The following is a 21455-nucleotide window of genomic DNA, read 5'->3' on the forward strand; positions in this document are numbered from 1 at the left end:
ATTCCTTGCAGACAGGTGATCATTTACATCCTTTTAGAGAATCGTTGAGGCCACTTGGAGGTTTATCTTCAGGGTCACCTGAGTAGTGCAAATGGATGTGGAGCCTTAATTAAATTAAACAAAAAGCATTCATTTGCACTATTCAGGTGACCCTAAGGACAAAGATAATACCGCCAAATGACCTCAAGGACTCTCTAAAAGGATGCAAATGACCAGCTGTCTGCAAGGAATATCAATCCTTCCATTCCCCACCAGCCAGCCACAGCTGAAGAAGCTTCGTGGAAGTCTTCAAAGAAAAACAAGAAAATCTAGTTGCCTCTTGAAAAAACAGCTTTGGGACTTCACCTGGGATGAATGAGGGCACTGAGTAGTATTTCGAATTGCCGTAAGTACGCCTTCGTTGCGACATATTCGACGGATTTTGTAATGTTTTCTATGCTTATTGAAGCTGTTACGTTTTGGCCTGTGAGATGGAGGCGGCACAATTTAAGGCAGCAGAAAAGCACACATACTAAATAGTAAGCCGTTGAACTGTGTCTTGCCTTTCTCCTTTTTACAGCCTAGTTCAATTGACACTAATAGTCAGCTCTTTGCACCTGGTGGACGACTAAGCTGGGGGAAAGGCAGCAGTGGTGGTTCGGGTGCCAAACCTGCTGAACCAGGTAAGGTGGCAACCGGTTTAGTGTTTAGGGGTGTTGCGAAATGGGTGACGCCATGGAATTCTGAACTCGTCTCACCCGCCGTTTTCCTTCCAGCGGCTGCTGACACCAACCGTCCAGCCACGAGTACTTTGAATCGTTTTTCAGCCTTACAACAGTCGGCTCCTGCAGAGAGCCAAGATGTTCGGCGTGTGGTTCAAAGGTTGGTGGCCTTCTTTACGCTCCTGTTGCAAGAATTTTCCTCTTGTGGTTGAGGCTTGCTTAGAGAAGTGCGGAAGGACCTATCCTGGGGTTCAGGCAAAGGTGGGCTTCAGATGCTTTAGCAACGGGTTCGCTGCCCCGTTGCTGGGTGGGGGTGGCCTAGTCAGCCGCCTGCCCCACGGCAGGGGGGCATGGGTTTTTTTTTTGCCCTCCCAGGCTCTGAAGGCTTTTTTCGAGCCTCTGGGACGGCAGAAACTGCTTCCCGTGGGCTCCGGAGGCCCTCTGAAGGCCAGAAACAGGCCCATTTCCGGACTTCCAGAACCTCCAGTAGGCCCATTTTTTGCCCTCCCAGACTGGACCTCCAGAACCTCCGCGCGGCCCCTGCACTTACCTGGAATGATGAACAGGCTGCATGGAGACTCCTGGGAAGGGGGCAGGGGGCAAGGGGTGTTGCCAGCCAGGGGTGTCATTTGGGGGTTCACCGAACCCCGGCGATGCTTGGCTAGAGGTTCGCCCGAACCCCCAGGAGCCCACCCTTGGATTCAGGGTTCTTGACAACATTGTGGTTGCTCTTCCGGAATATGTGAGCTGGTGGAATGAAGAGGTTTTGGCCACACTTGGGCTGTGCTCACTAAACACCCGTAACCCAATGACTGAATAGCACAGAATAGAATAGAATTCTTTATTGGCCAAGAATGATCAGACACACAAGGAATTTATCTCCGGTGCATAAGCTCACCGTGTACATATAAACAGCAAGTCATAGGTCCCTGATGGCGAACTTATGGCACGCGTGCCATAGCTGCCATGCGGAGCCATATCTGTGGGCACGCAAGCGTTGACCTAGTTCAGCTCCAGCACGCATGTGCATGCTGGCCATCTGATTTTCAGGCCTTCCGGGTCAACCGGAAGTCAGTAAATGGGCCCTTTCCGGCCTCCGGAGGGCCTCCGGAGTGATGGGGAAGGGCATTTTTGCCCTCCCCAGGCTCCAAGAAAGCCTCTGGAGTTTGGAGAGGGCAAAAAAAACGGGCCTACTGGGCCCACGGTGCCATCGTGTGCCAAAAGCAGGGGGATTGCAGGGTGGTCGTGCTCACATGGATGGGGGGGCGGGGCGCATTGAATTATGGGTGTGGACATGTGTGCACATGAGCCCGCTTTTGGCACGCAACGACAAAAAGGTTAGCCATCACTGTCATAGGTCATAAATCACAATTCACAATCATTAATTATAACTTACAAAAAACAATTGATAAATCATAAGAAACCAATAAGAGAAGATAGTAGGAAGGATGAGAAATGAGACAGTGCTCTGGGGATTACTGTTAAGTGTTCAGCAGTGATGGCACGGGGGATGGGGGGGTGGGGAATAACTTTGTTTAGTTGTTTTGGCATGCAATGCCCTATAGTGGCATCCTGAGGGCGGAAGTTGAAATAGATTATGCCCAGGAAGTGAGGGGTCTGTAGATATTTTCTCAGCTTTCATTCTGGCTTGTGCAGTATACAGGTCTTCAGTGGAAGGCAGGCTGAGGTTGAGACTGTGCTTTCTGAATTAACTTTGGTCCAGTTAGTCACAATTTAACCTTTTTAGATCCTTGGGAAGTGATGATGTCTCTGTTCCGGATTTGAGATTGCCTTGGAGTTTTATTTAACTCTTACCCCTTCCTTTGTACCACTTCATGCAACGGGGGCATTAAATGACGGGCGATCCTTCTGAGGGCAACCTTTCCCTCCGCTGGAGAGATTTCTGGGTTCTTCCACGAAGTGCTGGAAAGGGTGCCCTTGCCTAAGAGAGGGACTTTTGGGCGCTCTATTTGCAGAAGCAGCAGCAGCCGCGACCGCTCCGAAAAAGGCAGCGAGCGAAGTGAGAGGGTAGAGCGGGCGGAACGAGGCGACCGCGTGGAGCGGAGCGAGAGAGTAGAGCGGGCGGAGAGAAACCGAATCCCGGTCACCAAACGCAGCTTCAGCAAAGAAATGGACGACCGGAGCCGGGAGCGCGAACGGCAAGGAGTCCTTGAAACAGTGCGCAAAGTGGCTAGCATGACGGAAGAGCGGGACCGAAGCAGAGAACCTGGTGAGTGGGGGTGCAAACAACTGAAGCAGGGTATCTCTCTCTCCCTCCCTCCCTCCCTTCTTCTTCTTCTTCTTGTGCCATATCCATCATCAGATGTTGGCGATCATGTTGGCAATCCTATTTTTGTCAACAGCTATATGAAAAAGTGCTGCTGAGTTTTGTCTAAACCGGTCCCTTAGGTTTTGAAGCCATGATCTTCTTCTTCTGCCTGGACCTCACTTGCCTTCAATCTTTCCCTGGAGGATTAAGTGAAGGATGCCATATTTTTCTGGGTGTCACATCACATGTCATTAACATGATTTTCTTGGGAAATATATAGTGTAGTAGTCCCAATATATAGTGTAGTCCTACCATCCCAATTCCAGGCCAGGAGCTCTTGACTTCTCTTTCTCTTGTCTTCCTTTTTTCCATTTCAAAATTGTATTAGTGTCAGGTTTCGATGCTATCTCAAAATAAATGAATTTCCAAACTGCCGATCTTTGAGGAAATTTTCTCTTTATTGAGCACAGCGATCTGATCCTGGCTCTTTTCGCGGTCAGTACTGACCTTTACCCCTTAACCCCTCCCTTTCCGATCCCCAATTCTCTGCTTCTCATTGGCTATCTTCCAAGCCACTTTCCTCATCTCTTCTTCGTCAGATCACAGGAATGTCTCCCCCCTTCTCCCATCTCCGAGGAGACAGAATCTTCAAAGGGATTTAGTAGGCAAAAGTTCAAGCTTCTCCTCTCTTTATATATGTCAGTGCTGGGACGCTGACAATTAGTTTATCAAAATATATAAGATACAGAAATATAAAAGAAAATAATAGGAAAACAAGGGAGGGAAATGGGAAGAGGAAGAAAAAAAGTGTAGATGGGGAGGGAGGGAAAACGAAGGCCTTAGCTTCCGACTTCCGTTTGGTGCGGTAGAATAAAGTAATAGCACCTCAACTTTTCATTTTTATATTATATAATAATATATAGATTAGCCATTTCTATAACAACAAACCGATCTAATCAGCAAAACCCCAAATCAAGAGTTTTATTCCCCCCCCTCCTTCCAAGCACAAAATCCAAAAGCGGTTTCCAAATTAATTGTTTTCTTTAATCAAAGCAGTCATTTAGCCATCTCTGCTAGCTCCATCAGCTTTTGTAGTCGTTCGTCTTGTTGTGGGAATCAAAGTGTCCTTCCATTTGCGTGCGTACAATTATCTTGCTGCTGTCAACATACATGTTGACGGGCCAAATTTTCTTTCCAAGTCATTATCCATTAAACCCAAAAGAAAAACACTCTGGTTTGACCTTTGTTTTCACCTTGAGAAGAGCAGTAGCACTTAGACTTATATACCGCTTCACAGCCCTCCCTAAGCGGTTTACAGGATCAGCATATTGCTCCCAACAATCTTGAGTTTTCATTTTATCGACCTCAGAAGGATAGAAGGCTGAGTCAACCTTGAACCGATCAGGATCGAACTGCTGGCAGTCGGCAGAATTAGCCTGCAATGCTGCAATCTACCCACTGCGCCACCAAGGTTCTACAGCAGGGGTCCTTAAACTTTTTAAACAGGGGGCCAATTCACGGTCCCTCAGACTTGTTGGGGGGCCAGATCGGCTGGGTGGGCATGGCTAGGTCATGTGACTAGGTGGGCATGGCCAATTTAACAGTCCATTGAACAAGGCACACAAATTAAACTTTAATTTGTTTTGCTCCTGGGGGTGTTTTATTTGCTTTTGTTTGCATGCTGCTCTTTTGGTTGCCTTTTCTTTTTACTAGATCGTTTTTTCATTTGTTTAGGATTTCATTTGTCTAGTGGTCCACTTCAGGAAACTCAGTTTTGCAGCAATTCTTCTCAGCTTCCAAGGAGCTTGAGAAATCTTTCTCTCTCTTTCTTTCTCTCCCTCTCTTTCTCTCTATCTCTCTCTCCCTCTCTTTCTGTCTCCCTCTCTTTTTCTTTCTTTCTCTCTCTCCATCTCTCTCTTTCTGTCTCTCTCCCTCTCTCTTTCTTTCTCTCCCTCCCTTTCCCTTTCTTTCTCTCTCTCTCTGTCTTATAGAGGTGGGGGAGGTGAAAAGGGGGCCATTTTTGCCTGTTTTTTGGCCTCCTGGAGGGTCTGCACCCCGTTTTTCACCCAACCCCACCTACAGAAGCATTCTGCAGGCCAAAAACAGGCAAAAACGGCTCATTTTTTGGCCAAAAACAGGCCATTTTCACCTGTTTTTTGGCGTCCTTTCACACCCCCCCCTCCTCCAGCAGCATTCTGCAGGGCAAAATTGTTGGGCTTACCTTTCAGTTCCATCCCGCAGGGCTCCCGAAGGCAAGTCCTGTGCTCTGCTGAAGGGTGCGCGGGGGAGATGTGAGCGGGGCAACCTCGTGATCCTGCGGGGGCCGGATTAATGGCTTTGGCGGGCAGTATGCGGCCCACGGGCTGTAGTTTGAGGACCCCTGCTCTACGGAATCTTCTGAATTATGACGTGAACCCTACTCCCAATATTTCTTTCCCTTTCTCTGCTTTTCTCACACGCTCACTCTCCCTGCAGCAAAGCGTGAGCCGGTGGCTCCCGAACCGCCCGCCAAGCCTGCCTTATCCGAGGAAGAGCTGGAGAAGAAAGCCAAGGCCATCACTGAGGAATACCTACACATCAATGATATGAAGGTTTGTTCTGGCCTGTGATAGGAGGAAGGCTTGGATGGGATCATGGTTGCATTTGCCTGGCCCAAATGAGACTTTGGCAGTGGGAGGGGCCATTCAGAAGGTCTGATATTTTGGGGTGGGGGGGCACAGGATCTTGGATGAATGATGAGCCAGCACCAGGCTAGGACGTACATTTCCTGCTAGGTCTGGCAGAGGAAATTCAGAGGCTGAATGTGGTTCTTTATTATTATTATTTTACTCTGCCTTCAGAAGGATTAGAATTTCTGGTTTTCCCATCAGTGTAAAACCACAATCTCAACCTTAATCTTTATTTATTGATTAGCCCTTGGGCCCTATCAAAGTGCAGAGTTCCAGAAACAAATTATTACTAAAATTGGATAAAATACAATTTAAAATGGAATTGGGATAAAATACAATGTCAAATGAAATTGGAATAAACAATTTCAAATGAAATTGGAATAAAATACAATAATTTAAGATAAAGATAAAATACAATAAAATTATATTTTGGTGTCACCCCTGCAATCTACCCCAAACATGCCAATCTCAACTGAATCATTGCTCAAGTACTGTGCTGTGTTAAATGTTACTTTCAGATTCTGGCTGCACCTAAGGTAAGTTGTAAGTTCAGTGCAAACCACAAGCTAAACCATCTCAGGATTTGCCTCTTTGCTTCTGACTCAGGAACAAGGAGCGAATGAAAGCAAGCAAATGAAAACCTCTACCTGTTTGAAAATATTGTATTTTGTCCCCCCCAGGGGTGGCAAGGGCAGGATTATTAATTCAAAATTTTCCCTGTGGATTTAACAGAAAAATAATGCCATTTGATTTAAGCAATGCATTCATTGACTGATGGCCCTACGCTGTAAGTGGATAGCATCAGTGAACTAAGGAGATTCGATTCTAGGTCAAATCCTAGAATCGACATGTGTCGTTGTCTGCATGTCACCACAATCGCAAAGAACAGAAGCAACCAGATAGCCCCATTTGTTTAGAGCGTCTCTGGATCTTGTTGTACCCATGTACAATATATTCAATTATTTCCAGCTTTCACCAAACCCAGGTGTCGGCCCCCTCCGGTGGTTCCATCCAGGGTTGGTTCATTATAGCTTTCCCTAGGTCCTCTCTGCTTTCAAATTCTTCAAAGGCTTCTGTCGACCTAAAGAAGCTTTTCCTGGATTTTAGTCTCTACTGAACTGGGTGTAGAGTTATAAACGGGGTGGATGCTGGGTGGTGAATGGTGACCTTTGATCAGGTTCCGCTGACCTAATCAAGGAGAGAAGCAATCTAGAACAAAGGATAAATTTCCTATCAGTGGGGACAGTCAAATCAGTGGAAACCTGTTCTGACCTAGGCTCCCTTAAAAAGCAGGAAGCAGAGTCTTGGTCCCGGCAAAACCTCTTTTATTTACACGACTGAATTCCTTTCATTCACAGTCATAAAGGCCTGCCCAAACAGTTTTTCAAACGAATGTTTATCAACACAGACCTTATCTCGCTTGGCAAGCTGCCAGGTAACTAGTTTCGAAACACAGTACAAGGCAAAACTTGGCACAGTCTCTCAGAGTCACAGAACAAACAAATTGTTTCCTGCAAAAGCCCCCTCCCCTTTCGCTCCTCTTTTGTTTCCTATGGGAGGGGCCAATCACCTCCAAGGTGTGGCTTTACTCCCAAGTCGAGTTGTTCTTGTCTTCTGGCAGCTCTGCACATGCGCACACTTGGAATGGTCTCCAGCTGTTCCTCTGTCTCGCTGCTGTCTATCTCCCTCTCTGCCTCTGACGCAGAGCCCTCGTCCGAGGACTGGCCCATGTTCCTCCCCAACCTCCTCACTGTCCGACTCTGCTGCCAGCTCCACTGGCCGCCGGCAGGCCACAACGAAACCGCTAGTTTAGTTTAGTTTAGTTTAGTTTAGTTTAGTTTAGTTTAGTTTAGTTTAGTTTAGTTTAGTTTAGTTTAGTTTAGTTTAATGCGATTTATATGCCTTCCGCCGTGCCCTTAAAACTTTCTTTTTTCAGCAAGCCGGGCTGGCCTAACCCTTTTTTAAAATGTTTTTAATTGTTTTGTCATTGCTTTTAATTATGGGGCCAAATATGTATATACCTTTTTAATTGTATTTTAATGTTTGTAGTTTATGTTTTTACTTTGGCTGTACACCACCCTGAGTCCTCAGGGAGAAGGGCGGTATATAAATTTGATATAAATAAATAAAATAAAATATGCCGCCCTATCTCCAATGGACTCAGGGCGGCTCACAACAATAAAATGCACAATTGCACATTAAAACAATATAAAATTAAAAATCCAATTTAAAATCAATTAAGAACCCCCCCTCCCCCCCATCAGTCCAGGCTGCAAAACAGCCAGGTCTTCAAATCACGGCGGGACGAGCGGAGCTCCAAAGGAAGTTGGTTCCAAAGGGTGGGTGCGCCCACAGAGAAAGCTCTCCCCCTGGGGGTCACCAGCCGACATTGTCTGGCCGATGGCACCCTGAGGAGGCCCTGTCTGTGGGAACGCACCGGGGGATTGGGGATTGTTACTGGCTGCAGGGGGTCTGACAGATATCCCGGGCCTAGGCCATGAAGGGCTTTAGAGGTGATAACCAGCACCTTGAACCTCACCCGAAGGGCAACCGGTAACCAATGCAGGTGGGTGCTCCAACACTTTCAAGAAGAGATTGGACAGCCTCTTGTCTGGAAATGTTACAAGGGTCTCCTTCTAGATCAGGAAGCCGGAGTAGAAGATGTCTTCCACCTCTGTTATTTTGGCCTGACCTTGGTCTGTTGGTGCGATATTTAGCAGGGTCTGAAGTCCCCCCTCCCCTCCTTCCTTTTCTCTTTCCAGGAAGCTCTGCAGTGTGTACAGGAACTGGGCTGCCCCACTCAGCTCTACATCTTTGTCCGGAATGGCATCGAGTCCACGTTAGAGCGAAGTACCATCGCTCGCGAGCACATGGGCCTGTTGCTCTACCACTTGGTCAAGGCAAGCCACCTCTCCAAGGAGCAGTACTACAAAGGGTAAGGTGGGAGGGGCTGCCTCTCGCCAGGAAGCGCTGTGGGGAAGGGTTGGGAAGGAGGAGGACGACACGCCGCCAGGAATCCTCTACCATAGAGCCGGCACGATCTTCACGCCTGGCTTTTGACTTCCAGACTGCAAGAGATCCTGGAGATCGGGGAAGACATGGAGATTGATATACCCCATATATGGCTGTACTTGGCAGAGATTATCACCCCCATTTTGAGAGAAGGCGGGATTCCCATGGAGGAGCTCTTCAGGTAAGCTGAGCGGCAGCCCTGCATTTTGCCCCAAAGGTGTTTTTTTTTTTTTTCTTTTCCCCAAAAGGCAACTGGACTTCTTTGGTGGTGGTGGTTGTTTTAAAAAAGGTTTCGCTTCTCATCCGAGAAGCTTCTTCAGTTCTAACGGAATGGTGGGGAATCCTTAAGTTAGAACTGAAGACGCTTCCTCGACAAGAAGCGAAAACCTTTTTTAAAAAAAAAAACAAGCAAGGAAGTCCCCAATTGCCTTTTGGAAAAACACCTTTGGGACAATTTTTTTTTACTACTGGTTCTGTGGGCGTGATTGGTGGGTGTGGCTTGGTGGGCATGGCAGGGGAAGGATACTGCAAAATCTCCATTCCCTCCCCACTCCAGGGGAAGGATACTGCAAAATCCCTATTCCCTCCCCACTCCAGGGGAAGGATACTGTAAAATCCCTATTCCCTCCCCACTCCAGGGGAAGGATACTGTAAAATCCCCATTTCCTCCCCACTCCAGGGGAAGGATACTGCAAAATCCCCATTTCCTCCCCACTCCAGGGGAAGGATACTGTAAAATCCCCATTTCCTCCCCACTCCAGGGGTAGGATACTGTAAAATCCCCACTCCCTCCCCACTCCAGGGGAAGGATACTGCAAAATCCCCATTCCCTCCCCACTCCAGGGGAAGGATACTACAAAATCCCCATTCCCTCCCCACTCCAGGGGTAGGATATTACAAAAATCCCCATTCCCTCCTCACTCCTGGGAGAAGGATATTGCAAAATCTCCATTCCCACCCCACTCTGGGGCCAGCCAGAGGTGGTATTTGCCGGTTCTCTGAACTGCTCAAAATTTCCGCTACCGGTTCTCCAGAACCTGCTGGATTTCACCCCTGCTTTGGAACAATTGTGACCTGGATCATTTAGAATCCCCGTAAACACTCCTGTGTTTTCTGCTCCTGCTTCCTGTTCTGTTGTATGACCTTTTTTCCCCCTTGTGCTTTTTTTTCCCCAGGGAGATCGCCAAGCCCCTAGTCCCTATTGGCAAGGCCACAACTCTATTAGTGGAAATCCTGGGCCTACTTTGCAAAGGAATGGTATGTTCTCCTCCAAGCAACCATCTGCTTTAATGGCCTCTGTGAAGGAGTGAGAAGACTGACTGTTGTGGATCACATGTTCGCTTAGCACCGTCATGTGACCCTGTCATTGGGTGACCTAGGAGAAGCCCATTCAGATAAATCAGCCTCTAGGATTCTCTGTATTTTGCAGCTTTTGGTTCACTTGATCCAAAATGACATCTAACACAATCTTTCACTCTCCTTCCCACATCTACAGTAGTGGCCAAAATTGTGGAAACCTTTTGGGAAAAGTGTATTTTTGAGGTTTGATGGCTAATAACACCACTTTTTTGGGGAGTTTCAAGATAATCCTATTCCACTGCTGGAATGGCCTGGGAATAGCCCAAACCTTAGCCTAATTGAAAATCTATGGAGCTGACTAAAGAAATGTACTTGGTAGTACAAGGGTTTAAGGCACCCTGTTATTAAGCTGCTTAAGACCAGCTGCCTGCAATTACTGCAGGGTTCGAATCTCGCCAAGGCTCAAGGTTGACTCAGCCTTCCATCCTTTCTAAGGTAGGTGAAATGAGGACCCAGTTTGTGGGGGCAATAAGCTGACTTTGTATAAATATACAAAAGGATGAAGGCTATTGCTGAGCACTTTGTAAGCCGCCCTGAGTCTTCGGAGAAGGGCGGCATATAAATCAAATTAAAAAAAAAAAAATGTGTTAGTCAGAAGCGACCCAGCAATAAAACCCAGTTAATAGAAGCAATCCTTCAGTCTTCGTTTCACATTATAACAGTTGCAGAGCTAAAAGACTTGGTTCACTCCATGGGAAGACGTTGTAAGGCCGGAATTCATGCTAAAGGTTACCCAACTAAGTATTAACTGACGTGGTGATAATTTTTGTATATCTCATTTTTTCTATGGTGATAATTTTTGTAGATCTCATTTTTTTCTACGTGTTTCACTTTTCTTCTTTATACTGTAACTGCTAATCTAATTGCAAATCCTTCATAAAAGTTATTACATTGCATTCTTAATTAAATTATCTTTCCATTGATATATAATTTTATGGTACTTACTCCAAACAAAAAAAAAGTGGTGTTATTACCTAGTTTTAGAAAATACACTTTTCCCAAAAGGTTTCCACAATTTTGGCCACTGCTGTAGAGAAAGAGCTGTGAGCTCAGAGCAGGTGGTTTGGTGGGAGTTGATAGCAGGGCCTTCTTGATGGATGATGGACAGGTAGGTCTTGACTTTAGGACCACTATTGGGGTTAGAGCTTTTGTAGACCACCAAGGTGGTTGTTAAATGAATCACAAAGCTGTTAAGCAATTTCAGCTTCCCCCGTTTTGCTTGTTGAAAGCCAGGTGGGAAGGTCACAAATGGTGATCACGCAACCCTGGGATGCTGCAACCATCTTAAATACATGCCGGTTGCCAAGCACCTGAATTTTGATCACATGACTAAAGGATGCTGCAGTGTCATAAGTGGAAGGATTGCTTGCAAGTCGCTTTTTTCGGCACCATTATAGTGTTAAAGATTCACTAAACAAATGATTGTAAGTGAAGAAGGACCTGTATTCTACCTGTCCTTCTAGAATTAAGAGAAGAAATCCACTTATAGTTTAGACTTTAGCTATACCGTATTTATTTATTCCCCCCCTAAAATAGTGTGAAAATTTGGGTGCGTCTTATACACCAAATGTAGACGCACCCACGAGGCCAAAAATGCGAGGCACGGAGGTGGCGATGGTCTGTGGCAATCCCTGCAGCCTGGAACAGCTGATTTGGGGGTATTCCGGAAGGCTGATCCACCCGCCAATCAGCTGCTCGTGCTGAATCAGGCTGCAATAATGTGCTGAAGCTGACCTGGCTGTTTGCTATTTGCTGCAAGGATGTGTCAGAGTTTGCAGCAACAATCACATCCAGAAAGCACAGACAAGTAACTGATTCAGCAGGATTCAATAATTTCTCTTTATATATAATATAACACATGAAGTAAATATGCAATACCAAAAGCAGGTTTTCCAACGTGGTAGTAAATAAAAAGCAAAACACAAGCAGAGGAGAGGAGTTTCAATTTTAGTTTCAGAGCAGCATGCAGCTTTTGTACAGAACAATTGAGCTAAGCCACGCCCAGGCTCCTTGCTGTCTCCTTGTTGCTCACACAGCAAATACTGTTTCAGTTTCCAAACAGCCCTCCACTCTCTCACACACTGACAGGACGCTAGCCAGATGAATACCGATGGATGCTGGTAGGCAGAGGCAGAATTTTTTTTTTCTTATTTTCCTCCCCAAAAACTAAGGTGCGTCTTATACTTGAAAAAATACGGATAGATGCTGTTTTGTGTCGCGCCCTAAACACCTGACACAAATTCACAGCATCTGAGGGTCATGAATATTGGGTGTAAAGCGATGGTGTCTCTTTCAGTGTGGGCTTCGGGACAAAGCAGGGGGGGACAGCTGTCCTTTCAGTGAGGCTGTATGCAAAATGGTGCAAAGATTGTCTCTCTTCCTCTGTAGAGCCACAAGAAGGCAGGAACATTATGGAGAGAAGGTGGACTGAGTTGGAAAGAGTTTCTGCCGGAGAACCAGGATATCAATAAGTTCATCACAGAGCAGGTAAGGAGAAAGGGCTGGGTAGTAAGGTTGGTAATAGTATCCAAACGGCAGAAAATTAAAATTAAAACTCTGCCTTCTGCTTCCTCATTCCTCACCTGAAGTAGGGTAAAATTCAGCAGTATTATTCCCATAGGATGCTTATGGGTCCCTGACAAAGGAGAGAGAAACTCTTTCCAACATTTGTGAAAACCAGCATTATTATTATTTTGTTGTTGTTAGTTGCGAAGTCGTGTCCGACCCATCGTGACCCCATGGACAACGTTCCTCCAGACCTTCCTGTCCTCTACCATCCTCTGGAGTCCATTGAAGCTCACGCCGACTGCTTCAGTGACTCCATCCAGCCACCTCGTTCTCTTGTCATCCCCTTCTTCTTTTGCCCTCCATCGTTCCCAGCATTAGGCTCTTCTCCAGTGAGTCCTTCCTTAGGTGGCCAAAGTATTTGAGTTTCCTCTTCAGGATCTGGCCTTCTAAAGAGCAGTCAGGGTTGATCTCCTCTAGGACTGACCAGTTGGATCGCCTTGCGATCTTTGGCGTTCAGCCTTCCTTATGGGTTTTTTTTTGGTGTAGTAGTAGCAATAACAATAACATTTATATATACTGCTCCATAATGCTTTACAGCATCTCTGAGCAAAGTCAGCGCATTGCCCTCAACAATCTGGGGTCCTCATTTTACCAACTTTGGAAGGATGGAAGGCTGAGTCAACCTTGAGCCCAACAGGATCGGACTCTACGCTGTGGGCAGAGTTTGCCTGGAATTTGCCCCTTCAACCACTGTGCCACCAGGAGTCCTAGCATTAGCTAAAGTGTTGGATCAGAGGAGAGAGAGGGAGAGGGAGTGTGTTATGGTTTAGAGCAGGGATCTCCAACCTTGGCAACTTTAAGCCTGGAGGACTTCAACTCCCAGCAAAGCTGGCTGGGGAATTCTAGGAGTTGAAGTCCTCCAGGCTTAAAGTTGCCAAGGTTGGAGACCCCTGGTTTGAGCAGTGTTTCTAAAAACTTTGCTGGCTGGGGAATTCTGGGAATTGAAGTCCACCAGGTTTTTAAAGTTGCCAAGGTTGGAGACCCCTGGTTTGAGCAGTGTTTCTGAAAGCAGTTGTCAGCGTTCCAATTTATGATCTCCTCCAGCGCTGACATGAATGAGAGAGGGAGAAGCTTTGCTTTAATGCTGAGGTGAACTTTTACCTAGTTTCCTGCTGCTTAGTAGATAGCGTTACCTGGGAGATAGAGGGAGGGGGAAATTCCTGTGAATAGAAAGTGCTTGGGACGGAGAGATGGATCTGCACGATGGCCAATGAGACATTGGGGTTAAAGAACGGAAAGGGAGGGGTTTGGAAGGAGGGGCCAGTTTTGGCTGCACAAGAGTTCAGCGATGCCGCTGTTTCTATTCTTAAATAAAGAAAAGATTCATCAGAGACTTTGCGTTTGAGAATGAAGTTTATTTAAGATAGCACCAAAACCTGACAGCAGTGCTGGCTGGGGAATTCTGGGAGTTGAAGTCCACACATCTTCAGGTGGCTAAGGTTGAGAAACCCTGGTTTAAAGGGCTTTAATTTCAGCCTCATTCATATTTCAGGCTATGCCCAGAAAGATTTTTATTCTTTAGAATCTTTCCCACTCTTTTGAACTCTTCCTTGGCGATCTATGACATTCTGGGCTAAGAATGCTTCATTCGTTGCCATCTTCTCACCTGTATGAAACACCGTGTATTTTCTCTCAACTTTTCCTCCCCACCCACCCTCTTTAAAAAAAAAAAAAAAAAATTGCAAGCTGGTGTGGCTTTGCACCATTTGTTCTCTCTCTCAGCCCAGTCTGCATCCTAGGATGATTTATCGTATGAGAAAACCGGAGGAGGGCACACCATGTACGGCATATTTTATTATATTTATTATCAAACAAGAGGCGGGGTATAAATCTCAGCCTAATGCAGCAATTGTGAGGTTCTGGGCACATTTTTTTCACTTGCCGCGTGCAACAGCTCCTCTCTGCAAGCTAACCTGGCTTCTGGGTGCGATTCAGGGTGGTGGCTGCCCTTTTAGAAATCCCTGCACGGCATTGAGCCAGGTTGGTTGCAGGACTGCCTATCTGCAATTGTTTCTACCAGCTCGGGCAGAGTCCACACGCTTGGGGCACCGTCAATTAAGCAGTGTCACCTGGCAGGTCCCAGGAGAGATGCCGCCTCTGCTGTCGCGCATTCCCTCTGGAAAAGCCCTTCCCTTTGCTCTGTTCGCTTTCTAGAAGGCTTGAAGAACTCAATTCTCTCGGTCCGTGATGGTGAAACTATGGCACGCGTGGCCGAAGTGGCACACGGAGCCATGTCACCTGGCATGCGCAGTGTCGCCCCGTTCCTCTTCTGGGTTTCTGGCGCAGGTGCACACGCGATGATCAGCCGGCCTTTGTGCGTGCGGCAGTGCCGGAAACCGGAAGAGCTAGTCTTGTGAGCCGGGAATGGGGCTTCCTCGAACTTCGGAATTAGGAGTGTCCAGAAAGGAGGAGGACCAATGGGAAGTGTCCCTTCTGCAGCGTCATTGGTCTCCGGGCAGTCTCCCTTGACTTCACCCACTGGAGGAGAGATTTCTGTGCAGAGAAGAAGCCCAAGTTGATTATTCAGGCCAAGATCCCCCCTCCCACTTTCTCCGCTTCTCTCTCTCCCTCTCTCCCTCCCTCCCTCTCTTTCTGTCCCTCTGTTTCTCTCCCTCTCTCTCTCTCTCTCTCTCTCTCTGTCTTCTCCCTCCCTCTCTTTCTGTCCCTCTGTTTCTCTCTCTCTCTTTGTCTCTTCTCCCTCCCTCACTTTCTCTCTTCCTCCCCCCTCTCTTCCCTCCTCCCTCTCTTTCTGTCCCTCTGTTTCTCTCTCTCTCTCTCTCTCTGTCTGTCTTCTCCCTCCCTCTCTTTCTGTCCCTGTTTCTCTCTCTCTCTCTTTCTGTCTCTTCTCCCTCCCTCGTTTTCTCTCTTCCTACCCCCTCTCTCCCCCCTCCCTCTCTTTCTGTCCCCGTTTCTCTCTCTCTCGCTCTCTCGCTCTTTCTGTCTGTCTCTTCTCCCTCCCTCCCTCCCTTTCTCTCTCTCTCCCTCCTTCCTTCCCTCCCTTTCCCTCTCCCTCTCTCTCTCTCCCTCCCTCCCTCCCTCCAGGACAGTCTCTCCTCCTTCAGGTGAAGTCCCAAAGGACTCTGCCCGGAGACCGATGATGCTCAAGCAGGGAGAATTCTCATTGGTGCTGCCCCTCGTTCTGGCCCCTCCCATCTCAAAAGTCTGAGATAAACACTTCCTCCCCCCAATGCAGAACTGCGCATTCCTCCTCTGGGGCTGGAAGCATTTGGTGGGACACCCATGCATGTAAGCATGTGTGCCGTGAGAATGCAGGCTGCCAGCTGATCAGCGCGTGCCATGCGCTGGAAACCGGAAGTACCTTATTCAGTGCACACATGGCCCCTGGGCAACTTCTCTTTCTGGTCGCGGCACTGATGAGCGCGCCCTCGCATGTGAAGTGTTCCCTTTTCAGCACAAAACAAACCCAAGAAGGGGGGCTCCCCCTCAACGTACCCCTAATGCCTATGAAAAGTGCCTTTTCAAGAGGCAACTGGACTTCCTGGTTTTTCTTTGAAGACGTTTCACTTCTCACCCAAGAAGCTTCTTCAAGCTCTGACTGGATGAGAAGCGAAACGTCTTCAAAGAAAAAACAGGAAGTCCAGTTGCCTCTTGAAAAAAAAGCATCTTTGGGACAACTGTGACCTGGATGACTGAGAAGCTCCCTAGACATCCAATTTTGCCCGTCCCCTGTTATCCTAACCAGATCTGCTCCCCGTTTGTTTCTGTTTCCAGAAAGTCGAATATACCATGGGCGATAGTTCGGATGCTCCTAGTCGGAAGGAGCTCACCTCTGAAGAACTCTGCAGACAGCTAGATAAGCTATTAAAAGAAAATGCCAATAACCAAAGAATATATGATTGGATTGAGGTGAGGAATCTTTTGAAAGGCTGCGGCAGCAGCTTTTAGTAGGCTTTATTGCTATTATCCGTCTCATGTTTCCTATTTCCTTCTCCTATTAGTATCTTATGATTTGTCCCTTGTTTGCATCTTACGATTAATGACTGTAACCATGATTGTGATCTATGACCCATCACTCGTTTGTGTGTACATTGAGAGCTTATGCACCGGAGACAATCCACACTTAGCCAATAAAGAATTCTATTTTTCCATGGGGGGAGGCAGAGTGGTAAGGATGGATAGAATCAGCTACAAGTAGTCCCTGACTTACAACCATTTGGGTACTGACCATTCAAAGTTATGACGTCACTGAAAAGGGTGACTTTTTCACACTTATGACCGTTGCAGCCTCCCCCTGGTCGTCACGTGATCAAAATTCAGGCGTTTGGCAACTGGTTCATATTTATGACCATTGTGGGGGTCATATGATCACTGTTTGTAATTGTTCTGACCTAGGCTTCACAAAAGCACGAAGCAGACTCCTTCTCCAGACAAAACCCCTTTTTATTAAGCTAATGTGAATTCCTCTCATTCACATCCAGCAAAGTCCCGGCAAACAGTCTTTCCAGGGTGAATTTACAACCACCTACCTTATCAGGCTTGGAGAACTGCCAGGCCAATATCTTCCAAATGCAATGCTGTACAAGAAAAGGCTTGGCAAGGAATCTCTTGAGAGTCAGGAACAGATCTTCACACTAATGAAATGAACTAATTGTCTCCTGCAAATTCCCTTCCACTTTTGCTCCTCTTTATTCCCTATGGGAGGGGCCATTCACCGTCCACCTGTGGCTTTACTCCTGAGTCAGCCCTTGTTCCTTAACTGTTCCGTTCTGGCAGCTTGGCGCATACGCACATCGGGAACAGGCTCCAGCTGTTCTTCAACCCTACTTATCTCCGACTCTGAAGGAAGCTGATAACTGTCAGATGGCCCTGGCCCCTTCTCTGCCTTTGGTGCAGAGCCCTCATCAGAGCCTTCCCCAGACTCCAGGACTGGCCCATGTTCCTCCCCAATCTCCTCACTGCCCGAGTCTGCCGCCAGCTTCACTGGTGGGTCACAACAGTAAATCTTCCCATCTAGCTTCCAATAAGCTTAAGTCAATTGGGGAAAGCCAGATTCACATAACGACTTACATGGTTCATTTAACAACTGCAGTGATTCTCTTTAACAACAGCGGCAAAAAAAGAGCGTAAAATGGGACAAAACCCACTGGACAACTCTCTTAAATGGCAACCAAAATTTTTGGCCTCCATTGTGGCCGTAAATCGAGGACTCCCTGTAATCTCTTTCTGCTCTGCCTGGAAATTTAAATTAACCAGAATGTAGGAGAAAGAAATGGATCTTTCCCGTAGAAGGGACTAACTTAAGCGAGTGGTTCACAGTTCCTGGAGTTGATATTGTTTTCGCCCCAATGTAGGTGTTGGCCACTGCGGTAGCTGGTCAACGTTGACTTTTGCCAGAAGGGGTGAGAGTCCCTGGGCAGTGGATGACAATTTTTGAGAAATTGCACTTCAATAGGAAGGGCCAGTGGTGGGATGCTGCCTGTTTAACAACTGGTTCGTTGAGCGTCCGCTTTGTGCATGCGCCTAAGGCGCTTACTCACAGTGCTGAAAATGGAGCAGTTAGAAGCTCAGCTGCTTAACTTCCAAGTCAGCAACATAGAACAGCGATTGGGGAGGGGGGGAAATCAGCTGTGCTGAGCGATTGAGATGAGCTACAAAGCAGGAAATAAAGGACAGGATAGAGCTGGGGCAGGTGGGTGGGGCCAACTGATCATCGGAGCTACTGTTTCGCCCAAACCGGCTGAATACCGTCTCTGGGAAGGAGTGGTTTCCCATGCATCAGCCCTGCAGGGTGCAGTGTTAGCCTAGTTCAAAAAAACCAGCAGCCTCTGCGCATAGGATGGAAGCGGTTGAACAGACAATCAATGTATTGTATTCTTAGGCCACTTTATCTCACTGTATTGTATTCCTAGATCAACCTTTAAGACATTTGGACTTCAACTCCCAGAATTCTATGCTAGGCTGGCTGGGGAATTCTGGGAACTGAAGTCCACACTTCTTAAAAGTGGCCAAGGTTGAGAAACGCTGCCTTAGGCACTTCTGCTATTTTGCTGAGAGAGACCACGGCAGTCTTCCTTGTTCCTTCCTTCCGTTTAAACACTGACCTGGCTGTAACACGACACTTTGCAGGTAGTCCTCAACGTATGACTTTAACTGAGCCCAACATTTCTGTCGCTAAGTGAAACATTCGTTAAGCGAGTTTTGCCCCATTTTACACCCTTTCTTGCCACCGTTGTTAAGTGAATCACTGCAGTTGTTAGATTAGTAACCCAGTTGTTAAGTGAATCTGGTTTCCTCTGCTTGTGAGAAGGTTGCAAAACGGGATGACATGACCCCGGGACACTGCAACCGTCATAAATACGAGTCGGTTCGGTTGCCGAGCATCTGAATTTTGATCGTGTCTCCATGGGGATGCTGGAATGGTCATAACTGAAAAACGGTCACTTTTTTCAGTGCCGTTTTAACTTGCGAACGATCCCTAAATGAACTGTTGTAAATTGAGGACTTTACCTGTATTTTCTGACCACTAATTTTGAGCATTTTTTTTTCCTCTCCTGCCAGGTAAACCTGAGTGAACAGCAGGTCTCCTCCATTATGTTTATCAGGGCCCTGATGATGTCAGTGTGCCATTCCGCCGTAGTCTGTAAGCCTTTACTGTTATCAAAGGGCAGGTGGGATGGATTGGGGGGCTTTGGAGGAGGCACATATTCTGGGGAATCCCATGCAGCAAAATTGGTTGAAGTTGCTCTCAGCTGAGAAGAGCAGTCCCCTATCAGTCTCTCAGGAGCATTTCCTAGTTGTCTAGACCCCCTCAGTATGGGTTGGGCTCAGGGGTGAAATGCTACCGGTCCCAGCCGGTTCGCCCGAATCGTTAGTAAAAAAAAAAATACATAAAAAAAAGATTCCAACAATCAGCTGTGACACACGATCGTCGGAATCTTTTTTTTTTACTTTTTTAAAGCATTTTTTACTACCTATTCTCGCGAACCGATAGTAAAAAAAATGCTTTTAAAAAGTTAAAAAGAAAAAAAAGAAAAGAAAAAAAAGGTTCCACAGCTTGGGCACAGCTGATTGTCACAGCTGATCGTCGGACCTTTTTTTCTAGTTAAATGCCTTAAAGTAAAAAAAAAGTTGGCCATGCCCACCCAGTCACATGACCCCCCCTCCCCCCAAGCCACCCCCACAGAACCGGTAGGGAAAATTTTTGAATTTCACCACTGGTTGGGCTACAGAGCACAGCTGGTGGTGTTGCTAGGACCCTTAAGGTGGCAGGCCAGAGACCTGGAAGGCAAACTTGGAGACTGCAGAATTCCAGTCTTCATCATTGGCCTGTTCAGCTGGCTGGAACCAGAGCTGTATATCTCTGCCTTAAGGAGAGATGTCTATGGAAATTCTCAATCATCCAGATGATGGTTTTTCCCAAAGATGCTTTTTCAAAAGACAACTGGACTTTTTTTTATTTTTTTCTTTGAAAACGTTTCTCATTCAAGAGGAATGTTGAGGAATGAGACCTCCTGACCCTCCCAGGATCCTATTAGAAGCCGAGGGAGGGCCATGGGGGGAAGAGGGTTGTGATTGTTGCTAGCGTCATCCTTGGGGCTAGGTGGAAAACTGTCCGCTGTCCATTTGTTCAGCTGACCTCTCCTTTTCTTCCTCTGCTACAGTCGAGAATCCTTACCGGATGGACAATCTTGTGATTAAGAGCCGAGCCAAGCTGCTGCAGAAATACTTGAGCGATGAAGATAAGGAGCTCCAGGCCCTTTATGCTTTACAAGCCCTAGTGGTGAAGCTGGACCAGCCAGCAAGTAAGTCTGCTCTCCGTTCCACAAAATGATCCCAACAGGGAGGGAGGGAAAGGGGAAGGACATGAAGTCAGTGGCATGAATTCCGCATCCAGAAATGTAGAAACCGAGTAGAACTCATCCTGAATAGCAAACCATGTGACTGTGCTACCATGTTTCCCCCGAAAATAAGACTGGGTCTTATATTAATTTTTGCTCCAAAAGACACAGTAGGGTTTATTTTCCGGTTAGGGCTTATTTTCGGGGAAATACGGTACTAAATGTGTTTGTCTGGCTGACAATCTTAACTGGGGCTTATTTTTTGGGGTAGGGCTTATATTACAAGCATCCTGAAAAAAATCATACTAGGGCTTATTTTCCAGTCAACTCTTATTTTCAGGGAAAGCTGTACTCACTCGGCATGCTTGTTTCTGTCTTGTGAGAATTGGACGTTGAATCGTAAATGTCAGGTGTCTATGGAGATTCATAATCTTCCAGGTCATGGTTGTCCTAAAGTTGCTTTTCCCAAAAGGCAACTGGACTTCCTTGGCATTTCTTTTTTCTTTGAAAATATTTAGCTTCTCATCCAAGAAGCTTCTTCAGTTCTGAACTGAAGAAGTTTTTGAATGAGAAGCTAAACCTGTGATGGCGAACCTGTGGCACGCGTGCCAGAGGTGGCATGTGGAGCCATATCTGTGGGCACGCAAGCGTTGCCCTACCTCAGCTCCAGCGCACCTCCAGCCACCTGATTTTTGGGCCTTCCGGGCCTACCGGATGTCGGGAAACGGGCCATTTCCGGGGGGAGGGGGGAGGCTGTTTTCGCCCTCCCCAGACTCCAAGAAGGCCTCTGGAGCCTGGGGAGGGCGAAAAACAGGCCCTCCCCAGGCAAAAAGGTTAGCCATTACTGAGCTAAATGTTTTCAAAGAAGCCAAAAAAAACTCACCCTCAATTGCCTTTTGGGAAAAGCAGCTTTGGGACTAAAGGCCAGGTCAGGTCAAAATAAAATTCTGAACAGCCTAATGCCCTTATGATCTGGCCACCTTTTTTGGATATGTTGTACAGCTGGTCCTTGACTTAAGACCACAATTGAGTCCAACATTTCTGTTTCTAATTGAGACAGCTGTTAAGTGAGTTTTGC

The 21455-nt window shown here is 46.9% G+C and overlaps 1 protein-coding gene across 7 annotated transcripts in view; it reads left to right on the forward strand.

Annotated features, from left to right (window-relative positions):
- Positions 1–21455, forward strand: part of EIF4G1 (eukaryotic translation initiation factor 4 gamma 1) — a 148859-nt gene that overhangs the window by 120519 nt on the left and 6885 nt on the right. For all 7 annotated transcript variants that reach the window (XM_070945894.1, XM_070945899.1, XM_070945898.1 and 4 more), the window contains 11 exons: positions 560–662; positions 756–861; positions 2678–2931; positions 5446–5561; positions 8402–8574; positions 8707–8832; positions 9827–9908; positions 12399–12497; positions 16311–16445; positions 19098–19179; positions 20201–20341. In XM_070945894.1, the coding sequence (XP_070801995.1) occupies positions 560–662; positions 756–861; positions 2678–2931; positions 5446–5561; positions 8402–8574; positions 8707–8832; positions 9827–9908; positions 12399–12497; positions 16311–16445; positions 19098–19179; positions 20201–20341 (1417 nt within the window). The remainder of the gene's footprint in view (positions 1–559; positions 663–755; positions 862–2677; positions 2932–5445; positions 5562–8401; positions 8575–8706; positions 8833–9826; positions 9909–12398; positions 12498–16310; positions 16446–19097; positions 19180–20200; positions 20342–21455) is intronic.

Source organism: Pituophis catenifer, unplaced genomic scaffold, assembly GCF_029215685.1.
Source record: "Pituophis catenifer annectens isolate HBS135680 unplaced genomic scaffold, rPitCat1.0.hap2 SCAF_6, whole genome shotgun sequence".
Classification (NCBI taxonomy): domain Eukaryota; kingdom Metazoa; phylum Chordata; class Lepidosauria; order Squamata; family Colubridae; genus Pituophis; species Pituophis catenifer.